General features: G+C 38.4%; 1 protein-coding gene and 1 non-coding gene across 2 annotated transcripts in view; one reads left to right on the top strand and one right to left on the bottom strand.

The window, feature by feature from the left end:
• The window catches only part of Zbtb10 (zinc finger and BTB domain containing 10), a 41,459-nt gene extending 22,008 nt beyond the window's left edge, over nucleotides 1-19,451 (top strand). The window contains exons 3-6 of the mRNA XM_052716999.1: nucleotides 7,321-7,419; nucleotides 13,922-14,098; nucleotides 14,284-14,456; nucleotides 14,716-19,451. Of these exons, the coding sequence (XP_052572959.1) occupies nucleotides 7,321-7,419; nucleotides 13,922-14,098; nucleotides 14,284-14,456; nucleotides 14,716-15,021 (755 nt within the window). The 3' untranslated portion in view covers nucleotides 15,022-19,451. The remainder of the gene's footprint in view (nucleotides 1-7,320; nucleotides 7,420-13,921; nucleotides 14,099-14,283; nucleotides 14,457-14,715) is intronic.
• LOC128097988 (U6 spliceosomal RNA) lies at nucleotides 9,184-9,288 on the bottom strand. The gene has a single exon (XR_008214040.1). It is a non-coding gene; the product is annotated as a U6 spliceosomal RNA (small nuclear RNA).
• Nucleotides 19,452-20,390: the final 939 nt, after the last annotated feature.

Below are 20,390 nucleotides of genomic sequence, written 5' to 3'. Positions count from 1 at the left end.
GCTGCAGGCATCAAGTGCTCTGAACACCATTAAGGTGGACCTCTAAGGTTTGGAGAAGAGGTAGTTTGTTCTGATATGGTAGTGCAAGGCATGAACTGGGGGCCTTGTGCATCTGTCATAGAGCTAGCATCCCACCCCTCAAGTTTATATAATACTGATATTATATAATTTAGTTTCTGACAGCAATATAGTAAGTTGACCAGACTGTTAAATTTATCTTTTTAAATTTCTACTTGGAGTGTTTTGCCTGTGTGTATGTCTGTTCATTATGTGCATGGTTGGTGCCCATGGAAGCTAGACAAGAAATGAAAATTTAAGATGATCATGAGCCTTCACGTGGGTGCTGGGAATTGAATCCAGGTCCTCTGGAAGAGCAGCCAATGTTCTTAACCACTGAGCCATCTCTCCTGTTTTGTTTTTGAAGTTTTTTATTTTGTTTCATTTTTTTTTTCAAGACAGGATTTTCTCTGTATAACAGCCCAAGCTGTCTTGGAACTCACTGTGTAGACCAGGCTGGCCTCGAACTCACAGAGATCCACCTGTCCCTGTCCCCTACCTCCCGAATGCTGGGATTAAAGCCGCCACCACCATCACCATCATCACCACCACCACCACCACCACCACCAGGCTCTCTCCAGTTTTGAATATCTGTGTCTGTGTCTGTAGACAGGTGTGCATATCCACCTTTTTTGTTTTGTTTTGTTTTCTGTTTAAAGATGGGTCTCACTCGCCTGGGACCTGCTTTGCCAGGTAGGCTAGACTGGTTGGCCAAGAAGCACCAGGGATCTTCCTGTCTCCACCTTCCCAGCACTGGGTTATAAGTGTTGGACCCATACCTGATTTTTTTTTTTTTAATTTAAAATGTTTTTCTGGGGATCAGAATCATGTCCCTGTGTTTGCAAGGTAAATGCTTTGCTAACTGAGCTGTTGCTCTCCAGCCACAGTACCTTGAAAATTTTTATTCTCAAAGCTGTACTCTTTGAAAAATGTTACACTGTAGTAAATGATACTTTCCTTGGGAATCTGGAAACAAAAATTTTCAATCTCAGGGTATCAGCATATTCTAGAAGTTAAGATTAAGAATATCTTACCCGAAAGATATTCTGATAAGTAGTAACTCATGATATATTGGCTGCATAGGAATGGGGAAGGTTGAAGTGTGGGAGGTGTGCTGGCGTTGAGAAGGGAAAGCTTGGGAAAGAGAGTTGGCATGGTGGTGTGTGAGTGTTTGCAGGGAGAGGAAGAAAGAAATTCATGGCACGGTGGCGAGGGACTGGAACGGATGGACAAGAGAATAGGAGAAATAGTGAATGGAAGAGAACGGAGGCGTGTTTAGGGTTAGATTATAGTTGCATCTGTATGCTAGATTATAAATTGAATTTTGGTTCATGACTTGGGGAATACAGGTTTCTCAAGCAGAGATTTGATGTGTTTAATTAGAGAATTGAGTTACAGAGTGTGCTGAGGGGACTAGTTAAGGACTGTTTGTTAGAGAATTGAGTCACAGAGTGTGCTGAGGGGACTAGTTAAGGACTATTTGTTGGCAGAAAAAACTGTTTGACTAGTGAGAAGAAGAATCTCTGGCGCCTAGTCTAAGCCAGACAGGGCAGTCAGTCCCGTGAAACAGTAGTTTGAGGGCAGGAAAACAAGTTCTATGGTGTTACAGGAACTAGTGTTTACACCATTGTGTTTTAAATGAAACTACTGAAGAGGAAAGAGTGAAGGAAGAAAAATGCCTGTGCCTGTTTATGAAACATGGGCTTGCTTTTAATAAACTATATGCAGACATTTTTGTATGGCATGATAATAAATTATGGAATACGTTTATATGAAAATGAAACTTGTATAGATCAAAGTCTAAGTAGAGTTTTTGTACAATGGAATTTTAGCTATTTTAAAATTTCTCTCTACTCATACCTCATTCTTTTCAAGAGTATTGGTATCCTAAAAAAAGCTGGGGACCACAACCAGATGTCAGGGAGACCTTCCTCATCCAGCTGCAGTGCAGACGGGTGCTCACCCAGCTGCAGTGTAGTGTGCACAGGCAGGTGCTTTGTGCACACCCCTCCTCAGTTCACAATGACTACTAGCCTACTTTCTTGTCCAAGGTGCACCTGCTGTGACTGTTGGTACTAAGATTAACCCGATTTGCTGGTCGTACCTTGTTTCATCCTGTGTTTTATAACTCAGTATTTCATTTAATTATATCATTTCACTTAATATAGTTTCACACTGCATTTGGTGGTGAATATTTTGAGACAGTCTTACTAAATTGCTCAGACTGCCCTTGAATTTAGTCATCCTCCCACCTAAGTTTCCTGATTAGCTGGTATTATAAACGTGTGCCGTGTTTATTGTGTATATGTGCGTATGTGGGCCCTCATTTGGAGATGAGGGCATAACTAAGTTAGTTACCTCTTAGATACAGATTTTGGGTCCTCAGATTTGGGGTCAGGCACCCTTACCTGCTAAGCCATCTCACAGGATACCCCTTCATCTTTTGGGGAGCAATGAAGGGAGAAACAGATACCCAAGAGTTTATTTTCTAATCTTAATTTTAGAGAAAAAGATGGTTTAGAGTTAGCTTTGCTTTTTGTTTGTTTGATTGTGTGTGTGTGTGTGTGTGTGTGTGTGTGTGTGTGTGTGTGTGTGTGTATGCATGTGTGTGTGTATGCATGCAGATTTTGCCTGCATGTGTGTCTGCACCACTTACTTGCCTGGTGTAGGCCGAAGCTAGGGTGTCAGCTCCCCTAGAACTGGAGATACAGACAGTTGTGAGCTGCCCTGTGGGTGCCGGGAATCAAACTTAGGACATTTGGAAGTGCAGCCAGTGCTCTTGACTGTTAAACCAATCTCTCCAGCCCAAGAGTTAGTGTTACGCCCCCTAATGAAGAAGACCAATTCCTAAGTAAAGTACCCTACTGTGAAAGCTTATTATCAGCTGGGAAAACTCACTCATTGAGATTTGATTTTGATATCAAGAACCAAGTAGTTGGTCCCTTCAAGAGATATAGCTTAATAACTATCCCATAGTGTACTTTTGAGTTGTGAAGGGAAACAGTGTATTGATTTTGGATGAGAAATTCTGTACTTAGTATCCATGTAGGATTAAGATCAGGGCTTGAAGATTCCATTTTTTGCAGTGCTGAGCATTGAACCCAGGGGTTCATGCATACTAGTCAGGTGCTCTCCATTGGCCTACAGCAGGAGACCCCACAAGTTAAATGTAATACTTTAGGGTAGGAGATAGGAAGTGCCTCATTTAAAGAACTAGTTCATACCTGAGATCATGAATGAGGCCAGCTGGTTGAGGATGCCTGCAGCAAATCACTATAGTGGAATAATTCAGGGACAGAACATCCCTGTATTAGAAACCACCTTGACAGAAACTGCCATAAGAGGTGGTCTGAACACTTAAGAAATGACTTCTCAGCAGGGCATGGTAGCACAACCTTTGTTTAATCCTAACAGTTGAAAAGCAGAAGCTCCTCTGGGTTCGATCGATGTCAGCCAGGGCTACATAGTGAGACACTGTCTCAAAACAAAAGAGTAATGACCTTCCCCAACACTGAGGAAAGTAGTAGCTTGGATAATGTTTAAATTTACTTTTTGATGAGTTAATATACTTCTTAAGAAAGCAAAAACCACTAAATTCTGGGTAGATATTGTCAGTTTGAGGATGTTTTAGTGTAGTTACTAGAATTACTACCATTAGGTTGCAAAGATCAGACTTATTCTAACTGATATTTAAGAATATTTTAAAATCCTTTTATTTGTCATGCACTGTATAATAAATCCTGGGAAAACATTACAGACCTTGCTCTCAAGGAGTTTATCGAGGGCATTCATTCCAAGTGAGCCGCTGGTATTCCCCAGTTACTCTAGCTAATAATCACATGTGCATCCTACAGAGAAAACAGATACTACTAACATTCTTGAAATGTGTCTAAACTCTGACTTTAGATCTCTCTATATTCCCGCGCCCGCGGGCCCCCCCCCCCCCCCCCCCCCCCCCCCCCCCCCCCCCCCCGTGTGTATATGTGTGTGTATATGTGTGTTAGTAGAGAGAGAGAGGTATGTGTGTGGAATTACTGGTGTGAGCCTAGCACACTCAGCACTGTTTTCTCTAATATTCCAACCTGAAGTTGTAGAATCTTTTTTAAAAGGTTTATTTATTTTATGTATTTTATGTCCATGAGTGCGCTATCTGCATGTTTGCCTGCATTACAGAAGAGGGCATCAGATCCCACTATAGATGGTTGTGAGCCACCATGTGTTTGCTGGGAATTAAACTTAGATCCTCTGGAAGAACAGCCTGTGTTCTTAGCCGCTGAGCCATCTCTCCAGCTCCAAGTTCTGGATTCTTAAAAATATTCTTTCTCTTTGTTGATATATGTTCAGTGTCCTTCACGTCTTTCAGTGACTTCTGGCAGCATTTAAAGATGTTTACTTTTACTCCTTTAAAATAATTATTACTCTATTTTTCATTCTTCCATCTTATAGTCAAATTTCTTAAAATATCCCCCAATTCTTTTATTCCCAGCACAGGCCATTCTTCTTTCCAATCGCCTTTGTTAACCTTTCAAGTATTATCCTAAGAGTGTTATAGATACTTTGTGAATGAGGTAAAAATAATTCTGAGGTCCTTTCATACTCTTGGCCTTTTTTCATGGTCTTATTTTTTGCTGATATTGTTTCTCATTATCTGACAACTCAGACCATTTTGTTTGCAGCCCAAGCACCAGATCTACATACAGTCTTCATTACTTAATTTCTGTACTTGGAAACAAATGGAATAATAATAATAATAATAATAATAATAATAATAATAATAATAATGAGCATTAAATGGCATTTGAACCTTAAACTCTCATTTTTACAAAAAATTGTCATGGAAAATCTATCTTTAATTTTTAGATAGAATTCCTTAGATGACTTGTTACAATACAGATTACTGCCATAAATCCAAAGGGTCAACCTGAGAATTTGCTTTGTGTGTGTGTGTGTGTGTGTGTGTTTGTGTGTGTTTGTGTGTGTTTGTGTGTGTTTGTGTAGATCCCTGTTGATGCTGGTGTATGGTCTTTAAGAACCCGTACATTAAGAAAGCAGAATGACCTGTTGAGGGAAGTGGAAGAGTTGGGGTTCAGTACCAGGTAGAAGCAAGCCTACCTTTTAACCAAACATCCTGATGCCAACCACGGTACTTCTCAGGTGTGTGAGACTCGGTGCTCGTGACTAAACGTCACTCTGTACCCTCCCTGTTCCACCTCCTGGTTTCTTTTGCTGCCATTAGAAACTAACTTCTCCAACAGTGTGATTCTGCAACCACCCCTTGTGTCAAATGTTCTCACTTTCTCCCTTGCTTTTATCACACCCAGCCCTCAGCTTGGGTTACTGAGAACTGCTTTCTGCCTGCCCTTTCCTCTCTCCCTCTTCTGTGCCTGCCTCACTCCTGCAACGGGCAGACACTGGGCAGCAAGTGCTGTAGCCTGCAGCCTAGGATTACTTTGTAATGGTATCTCCATCTCCTCTCACACTCATTTTATTCATTCATAACAACATGAAATCACTTGTTAGGATGCAGATAAAAGCTATTTCCTATTTAAACTACTTCTATCCCCTTTAAAAATAAATAAAGCCCTTAGCACGGCCTGTTCTCAACCATTATTTTACACCACTAGTTAGTTCACAGTCGTGTGCCAGTACTACTTTCTTAGGATTTCAGTAATCGGCTCTTCATACTTGTGCACTGGATTCGTGCTGTCGTTGTATGAATGAATATGTAGCAGTTTACTTACTGTCAGGACTTTTCAGTTAAATATCTACTTTACAGAGGGGTGGTTTTTTTTTTTGTTTGTTTGTTTTTTTGTATTTTTTGTTTGCTTTGGGGGATCCAGAGCAGTCAAGGATGATCATACCAAGGAAGTCTTGAGGCAAGGAGCTGTATAGTTCACAAAGGAAGCGTTTTAAAATGTATTCAGATACTAACTCAGTTGAGTAGGGGTTTAATAACATGGGCATCATCCTAGTATAGTAAAGTCACGCTAAACTAAAACGCGTAAAAATCATCCTAAAAGCTATAGTAAACCATTGAAAAATTAAAGATACGTTTCAGAAAGATCTCTATTTAGCCAGCAAGGAGATAGGAAGACCTCATTTCGTTAGCATGAGAGGAGTGAGGTCAGTAGGATTCAACAGATTTATAGCAAATTCCAGTGAAAAGGGCACGTCGTCATCACCACGGCTTTAATAAAGGGCTGCTTCTCTGTCTTTCCAGTAGATGAAATTAGCCCTTAGCCAACAGCAACAATAACAACAATGATAATAACTGCTTCTATGAGATCTCCCCCTGGTATTTTAACTGCTTCTGTTTCTGAACCAATAAGAGAACAACTTCAGTCTGTTTTTAGTATTTGTAGTTAACACGACAAGCAGCAACAGTTGAGTGTCAGTTAGGCACCTGATGATAACATTTGGCTTGCATTATTCAACTAAACTTCCTATATTAACTCTTGATATGATGAATGTAAAAGCAGAAACAAGGCCAATTAACAACTAGGGTTACTACCTGAGACACCTTGATTCTTTAAACCCCATTCCTAACCAGTTGCACATGTTTTTATGATTGAAAACTATTTTCACTGAAATTCATAAATTATGCTTAAAAAGATGGCTCAGCAATTAAGAGCTGTGCTTGCTCTTGCAGAGGACCCAGGTTCAATTCCTAGCACCCACATCGTGTGACTTACAGCCATCTATAATAACCCCAGTTCCAGGAGCTCAGACAAGCTACGCACAATGGTGCACATACATGCTTTCAGGCATTATATTCATACACAAAGTAAAATAAGTAAACCTTCATAGTTCTTGGTATATTCTTCGATCTCATCCTACACGACTATATTTTAAAGAGGGTAGTATTATCTAGGATGTTTAGAATGTTCAGAGCCTTGGTTGAGTACTCAGCATCACACAAAACATTTAAAATAAAAGCATTTAATTAAAGGTATTTTCACAGATTAGCACAGTTTTCACAATTAATACCAAGTCAGAAATATCAGGGCTGGTGAGATGACTTGTAAGAGTTTGCTGCACAGGAAAAGTTGTGGTCTTCGCATCACCTGGACTTTATTACATGTGTTTGTACTGATGTAACTATGTCTCTGTGGCTTATAGTGTTGAACATGTGGTGGATACCCAATACTGGAAGGCCTCTCAACTGGCCTGCATCATAAATACAAGAGATCTAGGAAGAAACTGGTGTTCTTGGGTGGATGGTTTTAGTGTGCTTTGTAAATAAACTTACTGTGTCATTTTCAGATTTAGACGGTGCACTGCTCTCGGGGCCTGATGGCGATAGGACCGTGAACACAAATTTACTGGCCGAGGCCTGCAGTGGACAAGATTCAGGAGATGCTGGTAGGTACAGTGAGATTTTCAGTAAGGAGTCTGAGAGGATCTGAAGAGTGTGGAGTGCTATGTTTACATGTTCACTGGAGTCTGCTGTAGGTTCATGGCTACTTGTGTGCAAATGCTTCCAGTTAGAGACCAGTCTGAGGTTAGTTACGTTTGTGAGGACTTTAGGAACTTGGTAAATGCAAACTGGTATTTTTGGTTTTGTTTGAGGGGACTTCATCGGTATTTTAAACTTTTAAATATTGGGCAGTTTAATGAGTTTATAGCTTCCTGCCAGCTTGTTGATGGAACTAAAAGGGTAATTATCACAATAGTTGACTAGTGTATTTTAATTAGTTTTGTAAAATAATTGTGATCATTGATTGATAGCTATAGAAAATGTTGAAAAGGACTGTAGAGATAGCTCAGCAGTTAAGAACACTGATTCCTAGTACCCACATCCAGTGGCTCACCAACATCTGTAATTCCAATTGGGAGTTGGAGATCTGACACATGGCGTTCAGGAGTACCTGCATTCATGTCACACATACATGCAGACACAATTAAAAAATCGTAAAAATGAATTTAAGAGAAATGTTGATAAATTTTAAATAGTTATACTTTGTGGAAACCTTTTTTTAATTATTGCATTTTATTTGTGTGTGTGTGTGTGTGTGTATGCCTGCCTTACCAAGAAGGAAGAGGTTATCTATACCTTAAAGAGATCTGAGGAGCATTAATACAACCAACTGTCATTGTACAGTTTACATTTAATTACTGTCATTAAAAACACCTTAATGAAAGGACAGAGCCCACTGATGTGTGATACATTTTGGGCACACAGCACTACCTAGGTAGTATCTTTTTGAACAGTGTTTAGCTTGAATCTTATCTATAAGGAGAAAATTTAAAGACACAGCAGGCAGTCCAAGCTCTAATGGCTGGAACGACAGAGACACACAAGGAACTGCTAGATGTAAGGAGGCTAAACTCCATGCAGCATGGGTCTTGATTAGATCATGGGCTTTTGCCCTTTTAGGAATAAGGGTAGAGGGCATTTTGGAAATAGTTGGAAATGTAGATATGTATTATTTGTTAGCAATATTCAGTTTTAAATTGTGTGCATCATGGTTTTGTTAGGAGAATGTTTCTAGAATTATATATACAAACACATAGTATTTAGGCATAAAGCAAAAAGTACATGTTACAATGGCACATAAAATGTTATACACAGGAAAAATGTGGCGAAATTAACACTTAAAGGTGAGATGTAGCTGTAACTTCAACTTTGTACTTGAACTCCTTTTTAAAATGAACGGTGGAAGAACAGGTGGCATTGCTTGTAAAACGTTGTCACTGGCTCCTGCCACTCCCTTTTAGGTGCTGGAAATCAAACATAAGGCCTTGACTATGCCAGCCACGCCCCGTACTTCTGAGATACACCTTTTTGGTTTTTTTGCTTGAGACAGGTTCATAGTGTATAGCCCTGGCCGGCCTGGGACTCAGATCTTTCTGCCCCTACCCCCCAAGTGCTGGAAGTAAAGGCATGTGCTACCAAGTCCTGCATGCCTTTGGATTCTTTTGAGCAAGATAGAATTCTGAAGATTTTTTAAAAATAATTATTTATTGTTTGTACAGAGAATGACTACTGGCTTAAAGGTATTTATAGAACCCAATTATTTGGTTTAGGAATTGGGTCCAAGAATATAAAACTGTAAAACAATACACATAAACAGCTTTCTGTGGAAAATGAGCCATCTTATTTATTTATTTTCTTATTTTTACTTTAAAAATATGGAACCTTCACGAATTTGCGTGTCATCCTTGCGCAGGGTTCATGCTAATTTTCTCTGTATCATTCCAATTTTAGTATATGTGCTGCCGAAGCAGCACGAGCCATTTTATTGTTTAATTTTTAAGAGTAAATCTTGGGTTTAGGGTCATTTCCCTTAAGGGGACATTTTGATTCCTAATTTCCCCTCCATGCCCCCAGGTCTGACACATGCTAATCCAGTGCTGGCTCTCCTGTGATCCCTTAGTAGTTGTACCATAGGGCAGCCCTTGCTTTATGAGTATGATCTCAAACTGGGCGTTCTCTGAATCTGTGGAGTATATAGCAAAGACATTAGTGAACATTAATCACACTCTGGAAATAGACACTAATGCCTCTTAGGTATGCTGAATCACAATGCTATGCCGTTACTCAGCTCCTCATAATTTCTTCAAGTCATCTCTACTGATACTAAGAACTAGAAGACTTCTATGAAATTTAGGGTTAGGGTTTCTTTTTAAAGTTTAAAAAAATTCTTTATTTGTGTATACACACTGTGTCACTGAGATTGGAAGAGAGCCGAGAGTTGACTTTCTCCATCATGTGGGTCCCAGGGGTTAGTCAGATGACCAGGCTTGGCAGCAAGTGACCCTGCCCACTGAGCCGTCTCTCTGACTAATCGTGTATTTTTACCTGTTATTGTGAATGGCCTATACAGAGAAACATGGAATTTGAAGTTTTTTTTTAAAAAATCTAATTCTAAATCATGCATGGTCAGTTTATTAATTGTTCTTAATATTTTCTGTCTGTATGTAGACAGTATTATTTATCTGAATATATTAATGAATCTAATCTGAGGTCAATTTTTGAAGTATTTTGAACAAGTCAAAAAAATCCGGTACATGTTAGCTTTCCTAAATACATTTATTCAACAAATAAGTAAAAGTCATGTATGTTTTGGACATTAATTAGAAGCACAAAGGTAAGACAGGTCTCGCTGTCCTCGAGTAACTTTAATTTGTTTTGTCCTCAGTTATTGAAGAAATAGGAATCGTAAAGCCCAAACTCAACTAGAAATGCAGAAGTAGAAATGGAAAGGCTGACTGCTCTAGGCTGCCCCCCTTCCCTCCCTGTCCCATATGTTTGCAGATGTTTTCACTTTACAATTGTGAAACTTTTTTTTTTTTTAACCAACAGCGTTGTACTTACAATTATAGCCTCAGAGGGCTTTCTTGAATTAAAAAAAAAAGACTAATAAATAAATATATTCAAGACAGTTCATATAATGGTAATGAAGTATATTTTAGAAAAACATCCCACAGAGATCTTTTTAACTTCCTTATATATTCTTTTACCAAAGAAAATACATTTACTCTAATTTTTAAAAGGGGACAATATTTCAGGTAAATGGAAATTTAGCTGGTTTGTGAAAACTAAAGGAGTTTATGGGAAAAAAATTATCAGAAGTGCTTGGGACCCGATGTGTTTAAAATGTTGGAGTCTTTCAGAATTTGACATTTTGCATGGCTAACTCAGTACCGAGAGGAGGAGCTGCAATAGAAGTTGACGTCCCTCATCTAAAAACTTGAAAAGGCTCCAAAGTCTGAAGGTTTTTTGAGCACAACATGCTATTCTAAAAACATTCTAGATGTGTGAGCATTTGAGATTGTGGGTTTTTATAGATTAGCTTTGTTCTACCTGTATTAGTTCTGCACACCTCTATATTGAAAGGGGGTGTGTCAGGGAAGTCAGTTACAAGTGCCTTGCAATGGGAGTCTGTTTACCATGCATGGAGAAACTTCCCAGAGGTCTTTACTTTGGAATGGAGCAGCCCAAAGGGCTGAATCAGGAGGTGTTTGTATGTCTCTGGATGGTTAACTGACCTACTATATTCCTCAAGCCTGGAGGAAGGGCTCCATCAGGTTAGTCTTTGATCCCTTATTGAAAGCGTAGACTTTTCACTGTGAGTTAGGTGGGTAGCCCTTGATTTTTGCAGCCTGACAGGTTCTGTGTAGCTAGAGTTTTCCTGCCTGGCCCACAGTCAGGACAAATCTCTCTCACCTGCCAGTCCCACAGCCGTCAGACCCAAACAAGTAAACACAGAGACTTATATTGGTTACAAACTGTATGGCCGTGGCAGGCTTCTTGCTAACTGTTCTTACAGCTTAAATTAATCCATTTCCATTAATCTATACCTTGCCACATGGCTCGTGGCTTACCGGCATCTTCACATGCTGTTTGTCATCATGGCGGTGGGCAGTGTCTCTCTGACTCAGCCTTTCACTTCCCAGCTTTATTCTCCTCCTTGTCCCGCCTATACTTCCTGCCTAGCCAGTGGCCAATCAGTGTTTTATTTATTGACCAATCAGCAACATATTTGACATATAGAACATCCCACAGCACTTCCCCTTTTTTTAAAAATTTTTCAAAAAGGAAGGTTTTAACCTTAACAAAGTAAAATTACATATAATTTGGGAATTTGGGCGTAGCTTCTCTTACTACTTCCTGCTGGAGGGGGGCGCTGTATCTTATGGGGATGCAAAGAAAATTTTAGGATTATGGAATAGTTCATGAGGCTGTAATGTCTGAGCCAGTTGCCTTCAAACCGTTCTGGATGTTGGATCATCTGGGCCATGGTGTCATCAGAGACCTTTCAGGGGGTCTTGGCTGGTCAAACCTGATGTATCTTAATCTGGAACAAATCCATAGCCTTTGGCGTTCTGTGGGAACAAAAGCAGAGTTTCCTTTCCAAAGCAACACATCCTTACATCCAAATTTTGAAGTCAAGGTACCTTTAAAATATACATTTTGGCATAACTCAACAGCTTTTACAATCAAATGTTTTTCTGCAGTTAAAAATCCCAAAGACAACACAATCCAGATTCTCTGTGTGATATTCATCTTTACGTGGCTTATTTTTATATTAATTTTACTGGCTCTTTAAAGACTTTATTTTTTAAAACTATGTATTTGTTTCTATAACTGTATATATCACCTTTTTTGTCTCTTTCAAGCCTACGTATATTTTACACACATTTAAACTATTATATCTGAATCTGTCTTATTGTGAATCTATTGCTTTAAACTGCAGCATTTGTAAGACTGAAACCGGCACTATGGCTGCTGGTTCTGCCCACCTCAGCTTCCCAAATTGGTGGTGGTTTACCACCAGCTCTGGGAGCTATCGTGGGTCTATGCTTTTATCCAAGCAGCGTATAGCCCAGAAACCTCTTTTTCTGTTTTGTACTAGCAAAGGCTAAATCCACCACACAGCTTAATGTGCCACTTGCAGAGGCCTCATTCCCGCCATACTACAGGTTGAGCATGCACTCTAGGAACCCACAAGTAGCTCAAACCGGCAGCTGCCGCTCATTTGAGAGAGACAATTAGGAAGCTGTTTTTAGCTCCGTTTTAGAATCTTTTTTTTTTCTCAGTTTTTAGGTGGAAACTCTTGCCACCACATTGGACGCCATTTGTAGCTAGAGTTTTCCTGCCTGGTCCACGGTCAGGACAAATCTCTCTCACCTGCCAGTCCCATAGCCGTCAGACCCAAACAAGTAAACACAGAGACTTATATTGGTTACAAACTGTATGGCCGTGGCAGGCTTCTTGCTAACTGTTCTTACAGCTTAAATTAATCCATTTCCATTAATCTATACCTTGCCACATGGCTCGTGGCTTACCGGCATCTTCACATGCTGTTTGTCATCATGGCGGCTGGCAGTGTCTCTCTGACTCAGACTTCCACTTCCCAGCTTTATTCTCCTCCTTGTCCCGCCTATACTTCCTGCCTAGCCAATGGCCAATCAGTGTTTTATTTATTGACCAATCAGCAACATATTTGACATATAGAACATCCCACAGCAGTTCTGAATTAGTTTGTTTTTTTGAAACAGGGTCCTATTTCTTACCTAGTCTCACTTTGTGTCATCTTGCCTCAGCCTCCCCAGTATTGTGATTTTATTGTCTAAAAAAGAATCTCTGGCAGGTGTGGTGGTGCATCTGGGAAGTGAAGGCAAGAGGGTGCTGAGTTGAAGGTTGTTCTCAGCTATATAGCAAGTTCAAGGCCAGCCTGGACTGCATAAGACCATCTGTCAAAGAGGGGAAATGGAATTATTGTGACTGAGTGGGAACTGAGTAGCAAGTTGACAGCCACTGAAAAAGAACCCACATATTAGAATTGATGGTTGATGGGATCGAATGCCAAAAACTGATGAATCTGTATACTTACATACAGAAAAACATTTTTTGACCCAATAAATGGTGTGTGTGTGTGTGTGTGTGTGTGTGTGTGTGTGTAAAATGGAATTGAATCCAGGAAGAGATAATTCCTGACTGTGTATTTGCCTGGTTTTGTTACTATAGACTAGGCTTTTGTTGTTAAGCTCACACTTTTGGAGATTCAAGAATTGTATTTACATTGTTACAGTATGGGAATTGAATCTAGGATCTGGTATTTTTATTTAGGTTTTGGAGTGAAGACAGAGTGAGGGAATTGGGTAGTTTTTGAGACAGGATATTCTATGTGGCCATATCTGACTCCAAATTCATAGTGTATCTAAGGTTGGCCCTGAACTCCTGGCCTGTCCCAACCTCCCAAGTGCTAGGAGCACAGGTGAGAGCCAGCACATGGTATAGTAATTAGATCATTATCATTGTTCTTATAATTGCATTTTATTTTCTCGGGCTCTAATTAAGAGATAACAGACTTTTTTCCCCAAACATTTCTTCAAAATCACTTTTCAATTGTCCTAGGAACATCACATGATTTCAAGTATGGTTTGATGCCTGGCACTTCAAGTGATTTCAAGTATGGGTTGCTACCAAGTACTTCAAATGACTTCAAATATGGATTGCTACCGGGTGCTTCAAATGATTTCAAGTATGGATTATTGCCAGAATCTTGGTCCAAACAAGAAACGTGGGAAAATGGCAAGTATTATCAACAAATATAAGTCAAAATTCTAAATTTTAATTAAAAGCTTCTGTATTCTGAGTTTTAAAAAATAAGTAGCTGGGTTAACAGTTGCTATTCTTATGGCTGGACATAGAAGTATTGATAGAAGGTTTCTGCTTAATGATCTATTTATATTAAACAGTACCTTTTTTCCTTTAAGGTGACTCATCTCTAATCATGAACAAGTTAAAATGCCCTCATTGTAGCTATGTAGCCAAATACAGACGAACACTAAAAAGGCACTTGCTCATTCATACTGGAGTAAGATCGTTTAGCTGTGACATTTGTGGAAAGCTGTTTACTAGAAGAGAACATGTAAAAAGACATTCCCTGGTAAGTGACCTTAAACTCAGTGCTAATCATAGAGATAAGGGTTTTTATGCCAGTGATGTTTCAAGCATTTTATTTGCAAATTTAAAGAAGTATGGTTAAGTTGCTTTGAACAGAATTATTTTTGAGCTGATATTGTACTTCATCTAGAAAATATTAACTAGCTATCCATTCATTACTAAGTGTAGGACTTAATTTGAACGGCTCAAATGTGTTCTTTATCTGTACTATCCTTATTTTGGATTTTTCTCCCTTCAATTAGGTGCATAAAAAGGATAAAAAATACAAATGCATGGTGTGTAAGAAGATCTTCATGTTAGCAGCCAGTGTTGGAATAAGACATGGATCTCGACGCTATGGAGTGTGTATGGACTGTGCAGATAAGTCACAGCCAGCAGGGCAAGAAGGTGTAGATCAGGGACAGGATACAGAGTTCCCTCGGGATGAAGAGTACGAGGAGAATGAAGGTGGAGAGCCCGATGAAGAGCTGCCTGAGAATGGAGAAGATCAGAATGATGCATCTCGATGGGACGAATCAGGAGATGTGTGTATGTCTCTGGATGATTAACTGACCTACTATATTCCTCAAGAATGCTGCATTTGGACATACTATGAATCGACAATTTGGATTGTTGAACTTGAAGGCTTGCAAAATATGGTACATGCTGGATGGTAGTTATGTTGCTGTGAAAAACTGTAGGGTTAAAGCCTTATAGCAAAAAAAATTTTTTTTTATATTTGCACAGGACTGTACAGCAAACAACCATGTGGTTGGATACATGGAGTCCCCACATATTCAGTCAGTTATCAAAGTAAAATATTTTTTATTTATAGGATATACAGTTAACTATTTGGGTTCTATGAAAATATAATACTTGTCCTTTCTAGAGCTTACATTCATGTGCCACTTTAACATGAATGAAGAAAATTCACTTATGGAAGTACAGTGACAGTTGACCCAATCACTCTGTCAATCAAACCACTCAGGCTAGTTTGTACTAGTAGAGTTTTGTTTCTATTTTTATTTTATTAATTTTATTTTTTTTAATACAGATTTTCAGTGAGGGGCTTTTTCAACCCCATTGGTTCTATTTTCTTGTATTTTTTTTTCATTTTATTTGCTTCATAACTTAAACCAAGTCTCTTCTAGTCTTAGATATTATTTCTTAATTTTGTGCTGATAGGCGTATGTTTATAAGAACTGGAGAGGTAATTTATTGGAATGAACTGACTCCCCGTCCTCCCTCCCTTTTTTGACATGAATTTTACTACTTCACAAATGAAGAATGATGTTGCGAAGTTACCATGGTGAAGCTGACAAATACCACTAAAGTGATTATGACTTAGAAGTGACTTTCTCCTGCTGCTCTAATCCGCTAGATAAATGGTTACTACATGATGTTTTCTGACATGGGTTTGGTTCTGGTATCTGTTACTTTGGCACTGTTCTTGTTTGCCTCCTATATTTTTGCCAGTGTACTATACCTCAGCCTTATTTGAAATACAGAAGTCTAATTGAAGAAAAGTCATAGAAAAAGACGTAAAATGATTTGTTTTATAATTTATCCTCCATGTCCAGTTTGGCTAGCTTGTTATGCAATAGAAGTGAAATACCAGGTTTTTTCTCCTGTGCCCTTTTTTATCATTAAAATGAACACGAAATGTGCATTCTCTTTTGTTTCATACTTACCGGGATATTGAGTGTTTTTTAAACTGTGGCTGATAATTTATTTTTCCATTCCTAAAAGTCACCACACCTTGATGAAATCTTTATAGTCACCACGATTCAACAGTCTGCAAAAGTATTACAAATAAAATGTTGAGAGCCTTTATTGTTCCATTATCTAAATTCTTCAGGAGTCAAAGAGTGATTCATTCAGTTGAAATTGTTAGGTTTATTTTGTCTGGTGATAGATGAATTAGCTGATAGTGGAACTCTGAGCTTTTTACTGCTATCATGATGACATGTATCAGGAGCATATTGTATATTATATAAGATTGAGAGACAGCATATTTTCAACTTTCTTTTAAATACAAATTGAGTATATTTTCCTATTTTATATCAAGTAACTAAATTAGGCCAGTTGTGTGGAAGAAACCACCGAGCTGCTTTGACAGACACAATCTTTTTGGTGCTCCGTCTGGTCAAAGTTGGAAAGTTGATTTCCATTTACAGAGACAAACTTGATCATTGTCTCTGATTTCAGTAGGATGATGGTTTGAGATTGGACAGTGACTTTCTGCGTGGGTAGATCAGAGATGAAATGTTAGCATTCTGTGTGAGATGTGCCCGTGGCCCTCTAAATTGTGTGGTAGTCTCTACACAACTGGGAGCCTGGCAGAAGAGTAGTTTGGGTTTGATTTTTGTTTGAAATGAAGAGTACACCTTATTCTCAGTGTTTGAAACAAATGAGTAAAATGTAACTCTAGTAAAGTCCAAAGTAGACATAGTTGGGCAGAAATATTATGAATGAAAAAGTATTTTAAACCTAAAATGTTCTGCTTTGTGAATATGTAAGTATAGTATAAAGATTTCTTTCATCCCATTTATCCCCTTCCTTTAAAATAAACCATAGTTTACAATCGGTAGATCTGTCTATATATAAATATATATTAAAGAGCAAATATATATATTTAAAAAAAATCACCTAAATCTGCTTTATTAGACAGTAGTTCACTTATTGCATAGAAACTGGACTTGGCTTTACATTCTTAATGTACTTTATTTTACTCAAGATATGACCTTACCTTGAAACAGAAAGAATTTCTTTTATTACTTAAATCATTTATGTATATCTGGTAAATTATGACCAAATTTTTGTTAGATTGCATACAGTGAATTGAAATACACATTTGGTACACTATGGGATTGTTGTGCTTTTGTTTTGGTTTTAGTTGGAAACAGGTTTGATGTAGATGACTTATTACTGTTAATTTAAAATATTCTATAATTGTCCATTGCCTTTTATGTCGTGTTGTGACAGATTTGGCTATATTTTTAGTCATCTGAAGTATACTTTAAAAAGTTTGTTTTTAGGTAATCCAAAGGAAAAAAATGTTTATACTCTTGAATATATATTTGCCTCAGCCTATATAAAAGTTCCTTGAAGTAAGTAAACACTTTACCAGAAACAGAATTGACAGATTTTTCTACTTGCTGACTGCCTAAGTTATTTTGTTTCATGATCTTGAGGGATTGCCTTTTTCCCTTCTAGATCTTTTTTTTTAAAAATAGTTTTAGTACTAAGGTATACTACTGGACGTTTCTATTTTTTTAAGTATATTCCTTTTCTGACAATACAACTTCAGGAAGTTGATAAATCGCTTAAGAACTTTTGATTGGTCTCAGAAAGGTAATGGATTGAATACTCATAATTTTGTCTGGAAGTCTGACAGAGTTATGTTGTACATTTGGTGAAGTTTTTCTTGTAATTTATATTTTAAATAAAATATTTTTAGAGTTTTTAATTTTAATGAAGGGGAAGAGCATACACTTTCATATTCCACAGTGGTAATACCATGTCATAAATTCAGATCATGTGTTATTTCTCCCAGACACACTTCCATGTGGTCCCTCATTTGTCATGGTTCCTAACTCTCATTTTTTTCTTATTTACTAGACAAGTTGCTAAATTGTAGCACCCTAGGGATCAGGAGCTTGGGGGTGTGCAGTATTGGAAGAGGACACTGGACAATAACCAGAAGTTTTGAATTTGGGGGGCAAAACACCATCTGTCTTAAGTGGAGCCATCCTGGTGAAGAGCGGGTGAACTCACTGCAGTTCCTAGAATACTAAGAGCACACCAAGTAGTTTAGTACAGATGTGAGCCAAGAGAAAAAGTACAAGCTCGCAGAAAGGGAGAAGTGAGGAAGTTCGAGGACTGTGGGGACTAGAGTATCAAAGGGGAAGTAATGACAAGCTCTGAGAACTTAAGTCCGTAAGGTTTGTCCTTTGAGCATTCTCTGAACAGCATGAGAGGTTTAGAATCATTCCTCTGATTCAGGACTCAGAAGCTCCCACACTTTTTTGGTATGCCTACACTTTTGTGTTGTCTGCCTTATTTTTTCTAGTCTCTAGGTGCTATTCTACTTTTCAGATAAAGGCTCAGAAAAACTCAGACATTTGCCGAATTACCACAGCTTACCAGATCTGGGTTTGGTGAGGTCTGATTCTGAAGCCCCGGCTCTTTTTAGGAGGCTCTATTGGTGCCTCATAAAACAACCTTTTTTGTAAATTTATATCCTCCCTATAAAATGGCTGCATAGGAATTTTGTATCCTTTCTGTCCCCAGTGAGCACCCTTACCACACTAGTCTTCTGCTAGAGCTGTTCTTGTCACTTTGACTTAAACACACCTCATTATAGTCGGTGTTACTAGTGGGCTGTGACATTTTCACTTTTTAAAAGGATGGTTTTTTAATCTGGAGAACTAGATGTAAGCCTCAGTTTTTGTGCCGTTCAGTCACCCGGATCCTTAAGCTTAACTATGGTACCTAATCTACACAGTTAGAACTGACAGATGTTTTCTTAGTCAATTTAGGATTTAAAATAGGATTGTTTATTTTGTTCCTTCCCTGCTGTATCCAGTCTTCAAGTGAATTGAACAAGGTAGTTTAAAAGATGTTAGGGACAAGCACACTTTCAAAGATGTTTTCTAGCCCTGAATTTTAGGGTATCTAGGTACTACATTTGGAATACACTAGCTATTAAGAACAAAATTTGGGGTTTAGGAAAGGGATGATTGAGGCCATTATGATGTGGGAGAATCAGCATCTTAAACACTGTAAACAGAACACTTTTTCTGCCTGCTGTTTGTAAAAGCTCTCTGGGAAGAGCTTTTACAAAGACCAATTTTTTTTTTTAAATGTAATTTACCTACCTAATATAAGTGTCCTGAGACATGTATGTAAACCTCCAAAACCTGTTTGTCTGTGTATTTAGAAAATACACAAGAATCTTTATCAACTTAAAATATAAACTTGTGAGCACTAAACTGCTTCTGGCTTTGTGAATTTTATTAATATTTAATTCTGATTTATTTGCAGGTGTGCTGGTTTAGACTTGTTGGGGCAAGGGGAACACCTTTGTAAACTTGGAACATTCAAATGCCTTTGTACTTGGACTTTCCAAGTTAGAATTGTAGAGTCTGATGAGGCTTTTCTGTTTGTCCGTTTTTTGTATGGAAGTGCATAAAGAATTAGACTACCTCACAGTCCTTTTGCAGGGCTGCTTTCATTAATAGACAGCGGTGATTTGTATGTGCTATACTTACCTTTTAGAATTTTTGTAGGCTTTCGAATTCACATTGGTGAATTCTCTTGGAAATGGGTTGAAAATCAAAGGTGAAACACTATCCCGCATATACTGTATATTAGACAAATTGATTACAAGTAAATATATAAGATTATAAGTTTCAAGTCTTTGAAATTTATTTATATAGAGAATGCATACAGCAGTTTACGTTGCCTCCTTCCCTCCTTACTGGGCCTCACTGTAGGGTAGGCTGACCTCAAACTCTCAAGGTCCTTCTTTATTTATGTCCCAGCCTCTGAATGCCAAGATGGTTGCTGTCATCCACCACACCCAACTTGCAGAGTTAGTCGTAGAGCAGAGGAACTCGGAATAGCCACCGAACTCCAGTTCCCTAGAGAAATGAGTTTTCAGGTTGGTGATGGGAGGCAGGGAGCAAATGTCATCGTGAACTGTCAGGTACAGAATTAAGATGTGTTTTATGTGCTTCCAAGAGGGAATGATTGTGAACACTTAAGATTAAAGAACAGTTCTGAGTTTTCCAAAGATGAAATGGGGCTGCTTGGGGGCTGGGAGATTCCATCACTGAATGTTCTAGATGTATAAAAGATAGTTGACAGTCATCTTGGCTAAAGCAGTATTAGCCAAACATTTTTGTTTCACATTGAGTCTTGTTACTTTTAAAGA

Source organism: Peromyscus californicus, unplaced genomic scaffold, assembly GCF_007827085.1.
Source record: "Peromyscus californicus insignis strain IS unplaced genomic scaffold, ASM782708v3 Scaffold_5__1_contigs__length_169319896, whole genome shotgun sequence".
Classification (NCBI taxonomy): Eukaryota; Metazoa; Chordata; class Mammalia; order Rodentia; family Cricetidae; genus Peromyscus; species Peromyscus californicus.
The sequence above is the reverse complement of the archived record's forward strand: the minus strand, read 5'-3'. Positions and strand labels throughout refer to the sequence as shown.